General features: G+C 35.7%; 1 protein-coding gene across 1 annotated transcript in view; it reads right to left on the bottom strand.

The window, feature by feature from the left end:
- The window catches only part of KIF20B (kinesin family member 20B), a 43,695-nt gene that overhangs the window by 11,959 nt on the left and 13,342 nt on the right, over positions 1 to 18,394 (bottom strand). Inside the window, exons 13-27 of the mRNA XM_075026045.1 lie at positions 17,434 to 17,688; positions 16,526 to 16,665; positions 15,765 to 15,915; positions 14,552 to 14,819; positions 13,891 to 13,952; positions 13,580 to 13,699; positions 11,809 to 11,974; positions 6,795 to 8,007; positions 5,329 to 5,467; positions 4,236 to 4,358; positions 3,698 to 3,758; positions 2,953 to 3,078; positions 2,549 to 2,685; positions 1,383 to 1,538; positions 159 to 338 (exon numbers count right to left, since the gene is read on the bottom strand). Coding sequence (XP_074882146.1) covers positions 159 to 338; positions 1,383 to 1,538; positions 2,549 to 2,685; positions 2,953 to 3,078; positions 3,698 to 3,758; positions 4,236 to 4,358; positions 5,329 to 5,467; positions 6,795 to 8,007; positions 11,809 to 11,974; positions 13,580 to 13,699; positions 13,891 to 13,952; positions 14,552 to 14,819; positions 15,765 to 15,915; positions 16,526 to 16,665; positions 17,434 to 17,688 — 3,297 coding nt within the window. The remainder of the gene's footprint in view (positions 1 to 158; positions 339 to 1,382; positions 1,539 to 2,548; positions 2,686 to 2,952; positions 3,079 to 3,697; positions 3,759 to 4,235; positions 4,359 to 5,328; positions 5,468 to 6,794; positions 8,008 to 11,808; positions 11,975 to 13,579; positions 13,700 to 13,890; positions 13,953 to 14,551; positions 14,820 to 15,764; positions 15,916 to 16,525; positions 16,666 to 17,433; positions 17,689 to 18,394) is intronic.

Genomic DNA, 18,394 nt, shown 5'->3' with positions numbered 1-18,394 from the left:
ACTGCAAATGGTTTCAATATGACAGTGTTTTAAAGCGAAAAATAGAACCAAAATGCAGAGCAAGTATAGTGTTTTGCAGAATTAAGGGCTAACAAAAAAAAAAAACCACAAAAACCACCCCCCAGAAAAATCACACAGAAACAAGAGAGACAGATGACCTTTCCTGAATCCTTTAGTAATGCAGCCTGTTTCAGTTCCGCTATTTCTTTATCTTTGTCTATGGTGTTAGAAGCCAAAGTCTTGAGCTGTACTTCCAAAGCTTCTACTAATTTATCTCTTTCTTCACGCCACTTTTGAAGATTGCTGTCCTTTTCTACCACCTGTGCAGCAAGTCTTTCCTAAATGGGGAAAAAATAGGGTAGTGTGCAGAAGTTGTGTTCAGTTCTATCTGAACTGTTCTGATAGTTTGGTTTCACATAGTTAGTACTATTTTAAGGCCTTAGCAAACTTGAGAGCCTATGTAATTTTAAAAAGCTCACATATAACTAGTTTCATTACAAATATGCAAAAGCAAACCATGCTTCAATTATAAAATCTGTATGTATGTTTACACTCTTTGTGAAAAGAATTTTTGGTAAGAACCACCACTTCTGTTTACTTGCTTTGTGATTTTCTTACTAACAAATCTCAGGCAAGCAAAGTCACAGACAAAATGAAAGTAGTCCTAAGCTCCTAACAACGTCCTGTACTGATTGCAGGTCCAGAAAGTCATCACTAACTACCTCTAGATACAAATATAGTTTTAGATTGTACAGATTCATATAATAATTTCATATGCTTAAGAAATTACAACCTTGACATAGTCCAGTGAACAAGCAAGGTATCCACCTTGTTATTAACTATTAGTCAGTCTACTTTGAAAGCAATATGGGAGCAAAACCACTAGCATTTTGACCAACTATTTTTACACCATATATGGAAAGAAGCTTTTTTTGCCAACTTCTGCTTGCTTTTTCTCTTCCTTCTAAAGTCTCATAGGCTTTTTTTCTTTTTTTAAGAAAAGCCAAGCAACAAATCTTCGTTTCCAAAGTATGTTTTCTTAGCTTCATTAAGTAGCAATTCATTTAAGTGTAGGTTACTTATTGGTGTTTTACACACAAGATGAAGTTTGAAGAAGTCATAGTGAGGTGGCAGTGGTGATAGGATAGAAAGGAACAGAAATGTTAACTTCCGTTACATATTATGCTTTTCCACTTTGTGATCCTCTTATTCTTCCCTTTTCATATTGAGGAGATCTCATCTAGGCTTTGCCATGTGATAAAGTGACAAGATATTGACAAAGGCCAGCTACTCTCAATTGCCCATACTGTTAACACTTGACATATTTGCTTTGTACTATATATTTATACTAGAGGACTCTGCTGAGACCTCCAGTCACTTACCATTTCTGCTTGTTGCTCTACATGATGTTCTCTGTACTCTGCAAATTTTCTCATTTCTCTGTTGCGATGGCTCTCAGCTTCTTTTACTTGACTTATGAGTCTCATTTTTTCCTCCAGCCACTTCTTTCTATCGGTTTGATACTTCGCCTCATTTTCCTATTTTAATGAAACCAGAAATAAAACCACAGGTAGAGATAAAGGAAAAAAAAGTACTCTTAAAATCCAGATTACCATTAAAGGGATTTGTTTCAAAAAGATAACAGAAATACAGGCACAGTTTTACTCCAGCATATTCCCAAGTGCAAGTATTACATTGTCATTTGTTCTTCTCCATTGAAAAAAATTAACAGTTTTCAGCACTTATTCAGACTGGCACATCTTCATGGAACAGAAATTTTTTCCTCTAAAAATGCTTTGGGTAAGTCACAAACACTATAAAAGTTACACCAAAAGTAATGGTAAAGAGACTCTTTTAACTTGCAAATTCCTAATCTTTTATACTGCCTTACAGGACATGTTAGAAATTTTACTTCTACTTCAAAACTAAAAGGCAAAGAATGCAATACAATTTGAATGGTAGGCAGAGATAGTGCGTACCCAAGAACATCACTTCAATCCACAGCAACTTTGCCTCCTTTCCTATCACAATCAAACCTCGTCAGACATTCTCCCACATAAGACAGAAGGCATCTGAAAAGCTGCTTGGAAAAAAAAGTCTACTTTCTAATCCAAGGAGTATTAGAGGTAAGTCCTCAGCCTAACAGGAAGGGCTTACAGGTTATACAGCAAGAACAAGATCTTGAAAGAGTTTGATTTAGTTGCCCAAGCAACTGTCAGGAAAGAGGTTCCAAATGGCTATCAGGTGTTGGATTGGTGAAAACAACTGTAAGAGAAGCCCAGCTACAGAAGCCCCATCCATGGTAGCATAACGTAGTGAAGGGTGCGCTCCATTACGGGGCATCAGCGATGCCATATATTACAAAGACACTGCATCCAGACTTTGCTGCACTGATACACTGCAGCTTTTAGAGGAGATATCTTTTACCAGTGTAACAACTTGCTATATCATGCCCTAGCTCTAGAAGATAGTGACGCAAAAAAAATTTAGACCCTAAATGACAGTTACAGCTTTAAATGTAAGTATGAATTATGTCACCATATTTTACCTTCAGTTCTTTTTGCAGCTTTATTAGTTCCTCATTTTCATTTATGTTTTTCTCTTCATTTTCTCTCATCTTTTGCTGCCAGTCACTATTGCTCTGGGTATTCAGCTCTCTGTATTTCTGCTTCCATTCTTCCAGTTCTAGTCAGTACACAAAATGAGGTTACATAATGTATAGTTCAAATGCATATTTGACCATATTCACATCCTTCTACTGAAGTTACTTGGACTTATCAGCTATGACCACAAAGAGACAACAGAAGCCTTTAACTGTTAGAAGTTCGTTATGTACTATATAAAATTAATGCCTAAATAACAGTCGACAAATAAAAACAGAAATTTAAAGCAGCTGTCACAATACATCCAAACCAATTTTGCCTCCTTGCTCCCTTTCCATGGAGAAATTACCCCAAACTAGTCTGTTGGTCTCTTCTAATTTGGCTTCAAGCACTTGATCTTGTTCAATCTGAGTCTGTTCTTGTTCTTCTAATGTCATCCGCATATCTTCAATTATTTTTTCTTTTGCACACAGATCTGAAGATTTGAAAATAAATTTACAGATGAGTCCCCTCCTAGTTCCCACCATTCTCTCCCAAAGTGCTTTCATTACAAGTTGTTTCCCCATTCCCCGAGATCAAAAGCTCTGTTTGTAAGAAATAGAACATCGCTACTCAACTATCCAAATCCAAAATTCTTAAGTCATTCTCAACTTGATTTAGGTGAGCATTTCAGTGTTAAAGTCAGTCAGACTACGGCTTGTATTATATGAGAAACTAAAACGTTTAGCTGTTAAACAATGGTATCAAACCTGCAGAAACTGTCATTGTGTTAGTTCATGTTTCAGTATTTGATTTTTTTTAAAATGGCCAATAAATACCAACACTTAATAAGTTAACACTGATACAGTAAATCCACAGTTCCTCTGTTTCTTATGTTTCTTATTCTGAGCCCGTTTCTTTGCTTTCAAATACACTTGCTAATAATGATTCAATAAAAATTAGTTCCTGACAGTAACATTTTAATATCTAGGTTGGAGTTTCACAGTAATTTAAAATATAAATATACAAGACTCCAAATTCATTAACAACATGACAACTCATTATGTTGCCATGACACACCAAAAAAAAATGGAACAATAATGGCTTTTTCTGACCTTTACATGTTTTCTCATACTGTTTGGAGATTTCTTCCAGCTTCTCATTATTCAACTGTTCCTAAATATCACATTGAAAGCAAATTAAAGAAAACATGTTGAAAAAAATAAATATACATGTTAGAAATGTGTACCTTTTCATTCTGAGCTTTAATAAGTAATGAATAAAGTATTTCAGACAAACAGTCCAGAATATATAAGTTTTTCATGTAGTGTAAAGGAGCATTCAAGCTGATCAAAAAAAAGTTTAGAGGAAGACATTACTACTAACATATCTAAGTGTCACTAATCAGAATATCTGCAGGTAGTAAGTATGTATTTACTAGGCAGATTAATTTATTTAAAACAATTTGACAATGTCCTGCATTGAGAAGGTCTTCAAACATTTTTCATTCATCTATTAAAACTAATTTCAGCTAGCTACTTTTATTTTTACCCCAATTTCTGTAAGCTTTCTCCTGTTGCTTGGAAAACTTACCTCGTTAATGGATTAGTTAAAAAAAATTAAGAGCAAGTAACCTTTTAAAAAATAGAATACCTTTTTAAGTTGCAGGATTGTGCGCTGTTTGATCTCTAATTCTGCACTAAACTGGTTTTTAATTTTCTGAAGTTCATTAACTTTGTTTCTCAGGGATTTCTCCTCAGATCGCATTGTACACACCTGTAACAATGCACAAAGACAGCAAGCAAAGCTAACATTTAGCTATAAGCCTTTTACAGTCTCTGTAAGTTATCTAAATAACCAAATATCTTAATTAAAAGTCAAATTTTTGAAGCATCTTAGCTAAATTTCAGGGGCTGAAGTGCACTATACTGTACATTCTTCCTAGGGAAGGATTTTCATCACAGAGTATTACATGTGGCAGGGAAAAAAAAACACCAATAAAAAAAAATTTTCTGACATGTGATCCCATCCACTCCTTGCTACTGCTCAGAGGATTATACACTGAATGTTGAGTAGGAAAAGGTCCTTAAACATTAGGCTGCTGGGGAAGACATTAATACTTTTTAAAGCTTAACTTTCAAGCCCAAACTATTGCAATGATCTTTTCGATTTTAAGTTCTTGTGATATCCCATGAGGTTCTAAGAAATCTTAGTACTTGTTAACTAAATACTGACAAGTAACATCAGTAAAAGTTATCCCATTTTTCCATTTCTTCTCCCCAACCTCAATAGAAAACATTGCTCAGAGTTTAAAGAAGTCTCTAGAAGTTAGTGCTTTTCTTTACTGATCAATCCATCTTTTCCTCCCAGAGATCAGCATTTTCCACAAGTCTGAGGCTTTCAAGTCAGCAACATAAGGCTACTGTTGTGATAAAGATTATAAAGCTCTTATCCATAATTAAATTAGCCATAGTTTTCACAAACCTTTTTCAAGTGTATTAATAAAATTTACTTCCCCCCTTCAATATCTGTACTAATCCATGTTTTGACATCTAGTCTTATTGTTAGCTTACAGCTTCAGTGGCAACGTAACCTAAGATTCACTATTACTCTAAATGTATCACTCAAAATAGCCTTATTATGAATCACTTTTAACATTCCTAGTTTAAGATTCATGAAAACAAGTTTTAATTACAGAACCCCAAGCAAAAACTTGCAGAGAAATATTTGGCCTATGGTTACCAACCTCTTTCTGTACTTGCTGAATTTGTTTCTTGGCATCAGAAAATTTGTCTTTCAAATCTGTATATTCTTCATCTTTCCTCTGCAAATCTTTTTTCAAACTCTGTACAAGGGCAGAGCTCTCAGAAAGATCTTTACGTAGCCTTGTGTTAGAAATTAAGAGACATAATTAACATTAGTGCTACACATCTCAAAGAAACAGCTTTTACACATTAACTCAGGCTCTGGTTTTATTCGTGAATAAAATCTCAGATCTATCAGACCAATGACAAGCTTTCTAATTTTACCTTTGGATTTCAGCTTACTATTATATGGTCCTGAAAAGTAACAAATTGCTCAGATTTACTTCTGAACACTGCAACTATTATATTTTTTTTTTAGTACAGCAGAGCAACCATTTTTATCATTATGTGTCCTTACAAAGTAACGAAATGAACAAGGTTAATATCAAGTAAGTTTAAACTTGATATCTACATACAAGAACTTGTAAGGATCAAAATAAATAAAAATCAAAATAAAATAGAAAAAGTTACATTGCAACAAGTATTGCTGTTACAAGTGCTACAAAGTAATTAAGAAGTTTAATGGGTTTATTTTTAAATTATGATATTTATTTTAAAAAGTTTACAGTAAGACATCTTGGATTTTTACTTTACAACTAACCAACAGAAGTTTTTTTAGATTCTGTAATTGACAGTACAAAACAAGGCCTCACAAAAGGAAAACCTTTTAAAGCGTTACAAACACAGGGTCAGGGATCCCCAGACTTTCCTGCTAAATTGTACTTTAGAGTATATGCAGGTATCCACAGATATGGCACTAAAGAAACCCTAGTCAGGAGAAGGGCTACGTAGCATCTTAAAGTTGTTTTTTTTTTTTCTTTAAATATAATCTCTCAGATATATTTATTCTCTTATTTCTCAAAGTTTTAAAAAGCAAAGGGGGCTGAGGGAAGTTCTACCCTCCCACACCCATTATTCCTTCTGTGTTCACCTAGAATAGCTATTACCAAAACCAGCTGTTTACTGTTTAATCCCTGGGCTCCCTTTTTTTTTTCCCTTTCTTCTTTTCCTTTATACCTTTCAGTCCTTTCCAAAAAAACACTGCCTGCTTTTATACAAGTTACAGGATATAATATTAAGCTATATGCCATTTCCTCCAGAAAGGGTACACAACATAAAACCATTAGAAATCCCCAAATAATTCATTTCCTTGCATGCTCCTGTTTCCCCCTACAGTAGTTCCACATGAATTAAATGTATTTTTTTCAAAAGGAAAAAAAGGAAAAGATAGCCAGCAGAATATGCAAATATAAAAGTCAAGTAGTGTATTAAAACTTGTTAAAGAAGCAGTTTGATTAATAAAGTTGATAAACATGCACATGTGTTATGTCAAAATAAACTAATGTTCACAGAATGTAGTTTTAACTTGATTCCATTCTCAAAGGGCTACGAGTTCTCATTTACTTACAATTCAATAGATTTTATTTGTTCATCCTCATTTTTCTCCTTTTCCTGAAGGGAGTGTTTCATGTTTTCCAAGCTATTCATCAACTGCACAACTTCCTCCTTCAGATTTGCTTCTTGATCATTTAATACTTTCAGGTTTTTTTCTGAATTGGCACATTTCTCTTGCAGAGCTACTGTATTACTTTCCAGATTTAAAATAATAGATTCTTTTTCTTTAAGTACTTCTTCTAATTTTGTTATGCTCTCATCTTTAGCTCTAAAAGCCTCCAAAAGACATTCAAGTTCTCTTATTTTTCCCCGATAGCTTATAACTTCCTCCTCAAACTGTGCAATTACTCTGTGATCTTCTGCAGCCTGTTTTTCAAGATCCTGGGTTTTCTTCTGGATCTGCTCTTGTAACTGATTCATAAGATCTTTTTCCTTTACAGATTGACGATCTTGATTTGCAATCTCATTTAATTTTATTTTTAGTTGATTGTTATAATTCTTAGTGTCATCAAGTCCCTTCTTTAAGTCTTCAACTTGTTGAAGTAGTTCTCGAATCCGCTGACTTTTTTGTGAAGAAGTCTTAATAATATTTTTGCATTCTTCCCAAATGCATTCAACACTGCAGTGAAAGGAGCTCTCCCGTCTCAGATCTGCTGTAGAAGCAGTTTGGGACTGCATGCATACAGGACTCAATTGAGCTCTCTCTGGTTCATCTTTTTGAGAGTCTAAGGAACCCTTTAGATTAACTAAATCAATATCCATAGCATAAGACTCTAAGTGACATTTATATAACTCATCTACTTTAGACTGCATTGTTTTAATTTGTGATACTTTATCAATTACATTTTGTTTGGCAACTTCTACTTCATTGTTTAGCTGAATAATCTTTTCTTTTTGTTCCCTATTTATAGTTTTCTGTTTGTCTAATTCAGAAACAATCTCCTGATAGGCAGCTTGACACTGCTGAAGTTCTTCACTTAAGCCAGAAGCCCTTTCTTCAGAAGCAGAGAGCTTGAGATTCAAGTTTGTTACCTGCCCACTGAACTCTTCTTTTTTGTTTTTTTCTCTTCTGCATTGTTCTTCAAGTGCAGCTAGCTGACCTTCCAAGGTTTCAGTTCTTTCCTTCAGTGCTAGTATTTCTGCGTAGTTCTCAGAAGTATTTTTTTTCACATAATCAGTTGTCTTTTTCTCTAGAAGGTCATCTTCCCAACTTTCCTTTATGTCTCCTAAAAGAAAAAAAAAACAACAAAAAAACAACAAAAAAACCAGCTCAGGTTGATTAAAATCAATAGTACAAGTCACTAGCAATATCAAATAGCAATTACCATACAGAAAAAGGTCACCATCTGAAAGCCACACCCTCATATCATATGACATTTTTAAGTCTTGAAGTAGTTAAAGCCCTCTGAATGGTTTAACATGCAAGAGGTGCCTCTCAGGCTTCTAGACATAGTTTGCAGCAAGAGGTGTTCAAGCCTTAAAGAACACCTTGCCACAGCTCTATTCCAGCCTTCTACTCTGCGCCACTAGTAGAAAAGTCTAGCTAGTTTTACTAATATGTAGTAATACCTATGACCTAGCTAACATCCACAGTTATATCTAGTTTCCACCTTCACTGGTTCAACAATCATTTTAATACAGTCAGCAATCACCCATTCTACATTTAGAAGAGCAATGGTGTCATACTTTTCTGAGAAGTTTCATTCTTACTCAATATTCTCTTATTTTAAAAATGAAGCTAAAAAATCAGCACAAGTTTTTCGCTTAGTGTTTGGGACATTCCTCTCTTTTTTCAATTGGTTTCTAAACTAGATACAAGGATAACTATTTATGCCCACACCTAATGTGTTGCACGTAAACTTCTCCCAGAAAGATGTACAACATTCCGTTACAACCCTCAATTGCCATAAATATTTATTAGCTTAAGACTGTTGTTTCCCCAAAGTAAAGAGTAATTCTAACTAAAAATCACATGCATTTCACCATCTTCAAAATTGACTCCAGCTGCATTTCACACAAGTGTTTTAGAATCCAACTGTGTCCATTTAGTAACACACATGCTATGTTTTAGTATTAAAATCAAGCTTGACTATCTCTAACAATTAGGTCATCACAACTATGTATTCCAGGAAGATACTATGGATTCTTGTGAGTACTGCAACTACAGTAAGGTGGAGTTTGGCAGACATGGCGCTTTGGGAGCATTAAACACATGGGTACATGTGTACTGCATGGAAACATCCCATGAACAGATAGATCCAAGAAGTTTTATAGAGTCACTGACTTTTGAGTCACTAACAAAAAGTCATACTGAAGCATTAGCAATAGTGTTTTCCATCTCAATTCAGGTTTTGGTTTTTGAGTATTTTTAGAGTGATCAAATTCCACAGGACACTTTTTTCCTCCTGCTTTTCTGTACCTTTTCTGTTCTAATTAGACATATCAAGTGCTCCTGCTAGGTCAGACACAACAGCAGCTTCACTTTGGCTTGTAAAGCCATGCTTCTAAACCCTACAAGATGAAAATTTTGGACTGGGAGATGGTTTTCACTGAAAGCCCAGTTGTGTAGTCCCAAGAAAACATATCAGACAAAATACTACACATTCTTCACACTGGACACGAATTTTATATACTTCACTAAAAGGGAGACATGCTAAAGGTATCTTAAAACATATTTTGTGATCTAAGTTGGCAAGATGAAAAAACTAGCAAAGCTTAGTCCAAAACCTATAGTGAGAAGGGTATGATCATTCATAAGAGAATTTAGAAGTGATCTAGATGCTTTGTACTGACAACCACAATCATGCAGCAAAGCGGGATAAATATTAGTGCAAGAAGATATATGATATTCAGTCCAGAAGCTTTTTATGTAGGAAGTACTGAAAAAAAAAAAAGCCCCACCACAAAACATGGGAGGCAAATCCTAGAGAAGAGTACAAAAACCTGAACTTCAGGACAAAATAATCTATCTGCTCCCAAAATAAACTTTGGTCATAGGGCACTAGCATATCTAAATTCTACAAGAAAGCCATCACAGTGTAGCTGTGCTCATTGTTCTATTGTGCCAAGTACATTTAACCATTCTTATCAAATATAAGTTTATATATTAATAAATTTCATTATTATGGAGCATTTAACAATTCCATTTTTAAATCAGATGCCTTGTATTCTCAACACCCACAAATAAAACATATTTAACATGACTGAATACCCTGTTCTTCCCAACAGAAAAATCTCAGTGCTGACATTAATTAGCACTATTAGTTATCCACTTTAGTTTCTTGTTTGAGAAGAGTTATCAGTCATGAGTTTATAACAAAACTACTACTGTCTAGTATATCAAGGAGTCTACATCAGCATCATTTTCCACACCCTTCCTGTAATGTTTATATAGGTGGCACCATCAAATGGTCATGCTAGGATCCAATATTCATCCCAACAAAAGACAGTAGAGACAAATCAGAGATGCGCCTGGTACAGAGACAGAAGCTTCTCTTAAGAAAGAGATGTACACTTGTTCAAGTTGTACATCAGAAATGCCTTACTGGATCACACACACTATCAGTTGATCTAGCCTAATATTTTACCTCCTTTTGCTACTGTTGGTAGGCCCAGCCACTTCCTACAGAGCTTTCCCAACACAGAACAATTGGGAATGTTGGAGGAATACAAGACAGTACATCCCTGCTTAACCCCTTCAGTATCTATGTATGAATCTGTTGGCTGTTTGCTTGTCTAACCACTCATGGAATCTGAGAATTATCTGCCTCTCTCACCTTCTAGGGCAGCAAACATTAGAAGTTCACTACCCACTGCATGAAGTGCTTTGTTCCATAAGCTTAAGCTGATCTTCCACTAGACTGAGTGTTCACTTTTCTTTCACTGCAGAATGTGACGAATGACAGTCCTGCATTCAGTTTATTCACCATCTGTATCCACAGTTTTCTGTGATCATGTGAATTTGACAAGTCTCCTTTTAACATGCTTTATCTCTCTTTATGAGGATAAATATTTTCAGCTTCCCATTTTTAAACTTTTCTTTTTATCCCAACCTCACCCAAACAATGCCTGGAAGATTTTCTTACTTGCACCTGTTCTGCAGGAGGAAGGCAAGAAAGTAAGGGACATGAAGGGAAGACCTTTCATTCTCCTTTCGCATATCCTTTCCATAATTCTATGAGAAACTGAAGCCCAGCTGTGTCCTAAACTCAAGTTAGAGGCAGGCAGATCTTACAAATGCCATTTTGCACAAGTCAGTCCCATATAGCTCAATCTCACTGATTAATAGACTTTAATGAAGTGGATAACATAAGTAGTGGTGTCCTTTTAAGTTTCACCCTTATCCTTGAAGGTCTTCAACTGCAACTAGTTTATTCACCTCATTCTAAAAAGACTGGTAAGCTCAGAGATAAAGCAAGGAAAGCAAAAAGATTGGAAGTGCAAAGGTGGGAGCTGCACAAAATATGCCATTTGTGGACTTAAGCTTTCCACTTGAATGGAAGTAAAATTATTTTTTCTCCTTTGCCAGCACTGTCACCTCGATGAGAGGTAGTGTGTTTACAGCATGCATACAGAATGAAACATCAAGTTTCACAGCACAAATTGTATGACTGAACAATCATTAAGTCATTGACACCTTTGATGCTTGCTTAGACAATTTTAAAAAACTTAAGCAGGAGATACTACTTTCCCAGAAGTCCAGCAACAGCAAGTTCAGTACAAAAACAACTGTTAAGAAATTGCTCAAGAACTACAGCTGAGTCTGCAAGTACATTAACACATGAGAAAAAGCAGCAAAAAGGAAAGAGTCTAAAAACTAACTTTTATTTTAAGCATTTAGGCGTGAACAGTATAGGACCTTCTGCAAGACAGATATTTACGTAACAGTTACTTCCATTTACAGTTTAACATAGTAGATTTTCTCCTCATTACATCACGTTTACGATTCACAAATTTTTGCTTCTGTTCTGGAATAGTAATCAAGTTTTTATGGAAGACCCCCTGTTGAGTGATGGTAGAAATTGTACCTTTCTTTGTAGGTGGCTCTTCTTCCACAGTAGCCTTATTTCCAAAGCAACGTTTTCTTCCCACTTCCAATACAGTTTCCTCACAATCCTTGAACTGGCTGCTTTCAATCACTTTTTGAGAGTTCTTTTCGGCCAATTTTCTCTTAATGGTAGTTACAGTGTTGTCCTGGGTTAAAATAAGATCAATTACTTTGAAGTTTTACAAAGTGAGCACTTAAAATGCTTAATAATTTTTTATATGCAAATATTTTTACAAAACTACCTAGGTAACATGTATAGGGGTTGTCAAAGGAACAAATCAGTTACAGATCAGTTACTTAAACCAAAAGCAGGTACACCTTCAGATACTAACAAACACAATGCTTCGCACTGTACAGAAAGCCGAGCAAGAGACTAGGAAATTACAAAATGCAAGACTTGGATGTAAGAGGAGTTTGTTTGCCATCTGAAAACAATTTCCAGTGTCAGAAGAGTTGATGAAGTTCCCGATTTGTTCAAAGGGCAAATGATCAGCTCTACAAGTTCATCACTTTCTTGTCATAGTTGGTAGAGTTGGGAGTTTTAACCGCCTTCAGCAAAGCCACAGATCATTTGTATCATGACAGATCTGATGCAATTTGAAAGCCTAGTCAGTTCTGTCATACATACTTTAGACTATATATCTGACTAAGAGTAAAGTTTCTTTACTTGCAAGATGACACAAGTGGCAAGCCTTGCTGGTTGCCAAGGACCAATTACTCATCTTAAAGTACTTCATTAAAAAACATAATGCATAGAACAGGCTTGAGGTTTGTGGTCATGTTTTAAGTTTCGTGCCACACAGTCTCATAGAAACACTGGATAGAGTTGGAGCCTTGCTCTTGGAAGGAGTAGTAATAGGGAGCAGTCATCACAACTCTTATCACTCTTGGAGCGCTCATACTATCAAAAAGCTAAGTTGCTGTGGAGCAGAGAGAGGGAATAGAAGATTAAGTATGGTCAAAGCCTTGAGTTTACGGTAGAAGAGAAAAACAGATCAGAGTGCTGACTAAGTTTCATTTAAAATGTTCCCAAAATTACTTCAGGTTACTGGACATCAGGCTCAAAAAAACCCCTTAACTACATGGTTTGATTTTTTTAACCTGTATACATTTAGCCAAGCTAGTCTTTTGGCATTCAGCAGCTGGCAGTAGACTAGCCAGTAGCAAGTTTTATTAATCACATGAAAAGCAGAAGGATCCTGGCCATCCATCCACTCTTAGGTCAAACTCTGCTCAATAAATTCTTATTATTGCTCTTCCTTTGAAAGTGTGCATGCATGGCGGTGGTGGGCAGAACACACTGATTTTTGTTGCCAATTTACACAATCACTGTTGTTCTCACATTATTAACTTCTAACTTTAATTAAATTTGACGTTTTGCTGCAGCAAAACCTCCATTCCTTCCTCTTTCATTCAGGCAAAAATAGAGACAGTGACATAATCCCTCTATTCCCACTGCTTAAGTCCTCCCATTTTGAGTTTTTTAATTTAGAGTGGCTCTTCAGAGTCTCACCTACAGTCCTCCAATAATAACTCCAGATCACTGCTTCCAAAAGTCCCACTTTTCTCACACGCCCACACACACATTTTGCTGTAACTTTAGCTTCAATACCAACTTCACCTGCTACAATTTCAAGCAAGTAGCAATTACTTACAGAAAATTTCAATTTTCCAAAGTAGTTAAGTCCATTATAAGCACAGATTTAGATTTTTTTTTTTGTATGAAGAAAATTGAGATGTCTAAGACTTACGTAGTCTTTTATGGTTTCTTCTAAATGGGATATCAAATCTTGTAGTCTCACAATAACATCATCTTTTTGCTCCACAATGTCCATTAGCTCTTGAATCCTTTTATTCTGTGTATTCATTTTCTTGGAAAAGAAAGAATAGTAGTTCAGTCACTGTTAAACTGTTGACCTATACCATGTATTTAGAAGCAAGATCAGTTAAGCAAAGCTTGATATAAAAAAAGCTAGAAGCATACTATTATAGCATTTTAAGCTACCAGAGTTTTGTATTAAAGCAAATAATTTTGCACAAGTTTTTCCTTGGGAAAAGTTACCTCAGTTGCTGCTTTAAGCTGCTCAGCAGACTCATCCAATTTAATCATCTGCGTTTCAAAGTCTGTAACAGGAAAAGAAGCCTACATCAAATAAGCAGCCATTACATAGTTTACTCAGTAATCCATTTTTCCAGATCTTCTGGTACCTCAGTAGCTTTTGAACAAACCAATTTATTTTCATGCTGTCTTCTACTTATAGGACACATTTCAAGAGTTGTTTAGGGTTTGGTTTTTTTTTTTTTTTGAATAGGAGAATTGGGCCTTGCAACCCATATAAATCATGCCAGGAGTCTTCTGCTAAAATAGTGTTATGAGGTATTGCTACTTTTTCCTCTGAACATTCTACAGGACACCTGAAAACACTGCATCAGCAAAATGTAGAGAAGCGTGGGGATTACAATATAACCATAAAATCAATAATGTTGACATTTTACCCCACAATTCAGAAGCCTACAATTAACAATTTTAAGTTTTGTCTTAAAAATGAAATAACCAAGGCCTATGGAATTGTTCAATCTGAACATACACAAAACAATTTGTTACCACCTCTATACATATGATTTGATTCCAAAATCCTGCTCAACTGGATTATTATTTCTATTCTACAGTAGTCAGTCATTTCTTTTTTCTGCCTTTCACATCACACTTACACCCAGCTCACCTTTGGTTTTCTGTGTCAGCTCTTCTTCAGTTCTGATTAGTTCATTGGTTCTCTTCATCAGCTCTTCTTTGGTCTTAGTTAGTTCAGTGGTAACTTTTCCCAGTTGTTTTTCAAGCCAGCCTATAGCTTCCTGTGGGTCCTCTAGAGATACAATGTACCTGTGTGCTTCTTCTGCCTGCTTTTTTATATCAATGACATCATTCTGCAGAGAATCAATAATGCCCTCAAGATCAGCGTAGGTGCCTGGTCCTATACTACAGTCTTCATCCTGAAAGATAATTTATATGCATTTAGAAACAGCAAAAAATTACACAACAGCCATTATTTCTACAGAAAATTTGGAAGACCATTATGAATTCAAACATGTAAGTACAGTTAATTCTGACTTCAAAGCCATCTTGTGGGTTCATATACAATTTGATTGCCAGTTTCTGCCTACTTTCACAGACAAGTCTCCAGTATCAAGTAATAGCCATTTGATTTTTATAGCATTTAATGACCCACCATCACATTCCCTTCTATAGCACTGCAAAAGCATCCCCTCCAAATTTAATATAAAAGCTACTTTTTTTTAACTCAATGAGAACATTGCATGAACACAGCAAGTGAACAGTTTTAGAAGGAATACACCTGAAATTTTCACACATCAGTAAGTTTGAGGTGAAATAGGTTTGTGGCAACTTATCAAATTAAGTTGTACTCAAAACATTGACTTTATATATTTCCTCTTTGTCTTTTAACAACAAAGGTTCCAAAGTCACAAGAGCCAGCCTCAAGTTAAGAGTCTAGTTATGGTTTAAGTGTACATACACTTCTCATTGCTTCAGTTGTAGCTACAATAGCCTTAAGAGGGAAAAAGCCTCTGGGACCACTCCAGTACAGTCAATATATAGGGTCTGAGAAGTCAGCTTCAAATATTTTAAATAGGCACTTAATGCAATACAGTTTACACCATAATTGCAGCTTTCCCCCCCAATTTGTGTACAGTAATTTTCACTTTGTGTTGCAGAAATGCAGAAAACCCCAAAGATTCCTAAATGCATACCCGAGGCTCAGTAACTACTCCTATTAAATGTGACAAATATATCTTGCTGAGGATACAGTTACACAGCATGCAAGTCCTTGAAACTATCCTTCTAATCCTTGAGACATACCATCACCATAACATAAGGCAGTTAGTAAAAGGGATATTATTGGGGGCAAATAAATATACCAGAGTTCCAGCTGGTTCACTGCAAGCCTGATCCATTAATTTATTTTCTTCATCTGTGTATTTAGTATAACCATTTACAAGTTCCTTGAAGATTTCCAACCGTCTTTCAGAATTTTCTTCAAGCCGTTGTCGTTCATGAGAAAGGCACTCTCTACAGTAAGAAAAATAAGTCAGCTAAAAGCTAGCCATATGAGCTGCTAAGAAATTATTAGTTAAGCTGCCTATTAACAAAGACTTTTTTCTTTATTTTGGCACAATAGAACAATACACAAAACTGTGTTGCTACACCAAAATAGAACTGTATTTCCCAGACACACACCCCTGAAGAATGAGGTGGAGACTAATATATATACATATTATGGATAGCATTTAACTACAAGCATTTTTTCTAAGCTTCTTGAGGCAGAATACCTGTTTGGAGTATCACTAAGACTGCAGTAAATGAAGAATTTGCAAGTGTCACTCTTTCTATAGACATCCTATCAACAAAGCTCTGCTCTTAGGGGGAGCTCTACAGGAACAAAAACACTGCTTACAGATTCCACACACACACCCCTACACATCTCACAAAAATCAAAGCCTTTCCTACACAGTATTTTTCCTGAACTCTTAGTCCAAACAGAAACTGATCTTTTAACAGAAGCAGTAAGCCTAGCAGAAGAGTGTGGTCTCTTATAGCCAAAAAACAGATTTAAGAAATAAGTGAATTTACTTTCATTTTTTTTAACCAGTAATTTTAAAGCCACTTAATGCTAACTTACTTGAAATCTATTTCCCGCCCAGCAAAATATTGGGTAAATTCTTGTATCACTTCTTCACGGATTTTCAGTTCCAGCAGCAATTTATTCTTCTTTTCAGTAATAAGTTTGTTCTTCAAGTCTTCTATGAGACTCAGCAGTGTCTAGAATTACCATTAGTATTAAGTTTTTCATAAAGAAATAGTTTCCCAGAAGTGAGATTTTTCCCATTCCCCAAACACTACAACAACAGTTTACTCTTCCAGCTGGCAAAAGTTATTCCAGTTCTTTTATTAGCTTATTCATAAACAAGAGGATTCATGAGTAGATTGAAATATCTGTTTGGTACTAGACCAGCAATTTATAAGTTTGCACAGAGCAGGCATTTGCAAAGAACATTAAGTTTCTTACAAGAATTCTTGAAGCTGTCTTAAAAAACAGGCTTAAGTTCCACAGGATTTGGCTCTTGTTTTCCAGATGCTCATTTTTGGGGCAATATTAATGAAACCTCCACAAAACAGTCTCTAGTCCTCTGTTCTCTCCTCATCTTCCCTAAAAGTGACTAAAATTGCTGTTTCTTAAAGAACGGCTTCCAGAGTTTTCTTGTGCATAGAATACAAAGGAATAGTCTTCTGTATTGCTAGAAACACAGTAATACTTGCTGTGCATTGACTGTAGATTACCAAAAGGAGAGAAAGCCAAATCTGCAATTTTTACTGCTTAGTCTGTATTTAGACACATTTCATAATTTTCCCACAATAGGCACTAAGTCATGAGTAATCCCACTTTTAGTTCTTAATACTGGATTTAGGTAGAATAAGGGTGATCAGAAAAAAAACCCCAACAGGTGAGATATGGGAGAAACCAGGAGAAAAATACCTTGCTTCAAGACTCCATGCTACCCTAATTCTTAAAGTAGCCCTGGCACATACCTTATAGTCTTCTTTTCCAATAAGAACTTTATTTTCTTCGTGTTTCTGCACTGCTTCTTCTCTTGACATATTATGTTGTTCCTCCATCTCATCATCATCATCTTCAATCACATCTTCTAAGCTCCTGTCCCATAAGATAGTAGCTCTTTTCCTTGGGATTGGCATTTTAGTGTCACTAACTACTGATGATTCTCTTGCTGATTTCTGGCCAAATGACTGATCTTGGGGAAGAATAGATGTGTCCATAACTAAAACCTACCCAAAAAAGAAAGAAAAAAACTCAGTGTTTTTTAAAACTTCTACTGGCGTTTCCAAGACATACCTGTTGCACTTTCCTATAGGTGTCCTGAGCACAGTACTCTCCCAACTTACCCTCTGATCAGAGTCACTACTTAGACCAGTTTCCAGCTAGAGTACAAAGGAGTCACTTTATAGTCTAACCCTTCTTTTGATCCCAGGAACACCAAGTTTCACTAGCCAGACAACCTACAAGAGGGTTGCCACCTCAGATTTCTGTGTTTCCTATACTTTGAGTTTCTACTTGCATTAGACAAATATCATCCTACAAATTCTATTTCTTCAACAACTGTATCAACCTTACAGTCTGTTCCCTCTAACATACTTAACCTGGTTAGATGAGCCGACATTCCAAAGGTCTATTGTCCTTGGAACATATCTAACTGTCAATAAGAAGTTTTCCACAGCTTCTATTAAGACTGCAGCTCTGATCCCTGATACTTTAGTCTTCCAACTTTGCCAGGGTTATATCACTGCACTTACTTCTACTCATTCTGCTTAACCTCCACCACCTTCCCACTGAAGCCTCTACGGACATAAAGACGACCTTTTAAACTCTTTGGTGCTCAACCTATTTTATCAGTATTTCAAGTGAGCAATATTCCAAATTAAGATAGCAGTAATACACGGGGCAGCCAGAATTGCTCCTAGGTGACAGCATGTT

The sequence above is a fragment of the Buteo buteo genome, chromosome 4 (assembly GCF_964188355.1).
Source record: "Buteo buteo chromosome 4, bButBut1.hap1.1, whole genome shotgun sequence".
NCBI classification, from domain to species: domain Eukaryota; kingdom Metazoa; phylum Chordata; class Aves; order Accipitriformes; family Accipitridae; genus Buteo; species Buteo buteo.
The sequence above is the reverse complement of the archived record's forward strand: the minus strand, read 5'-3'. Positions and strand labels throughout refer to the sequence as shown.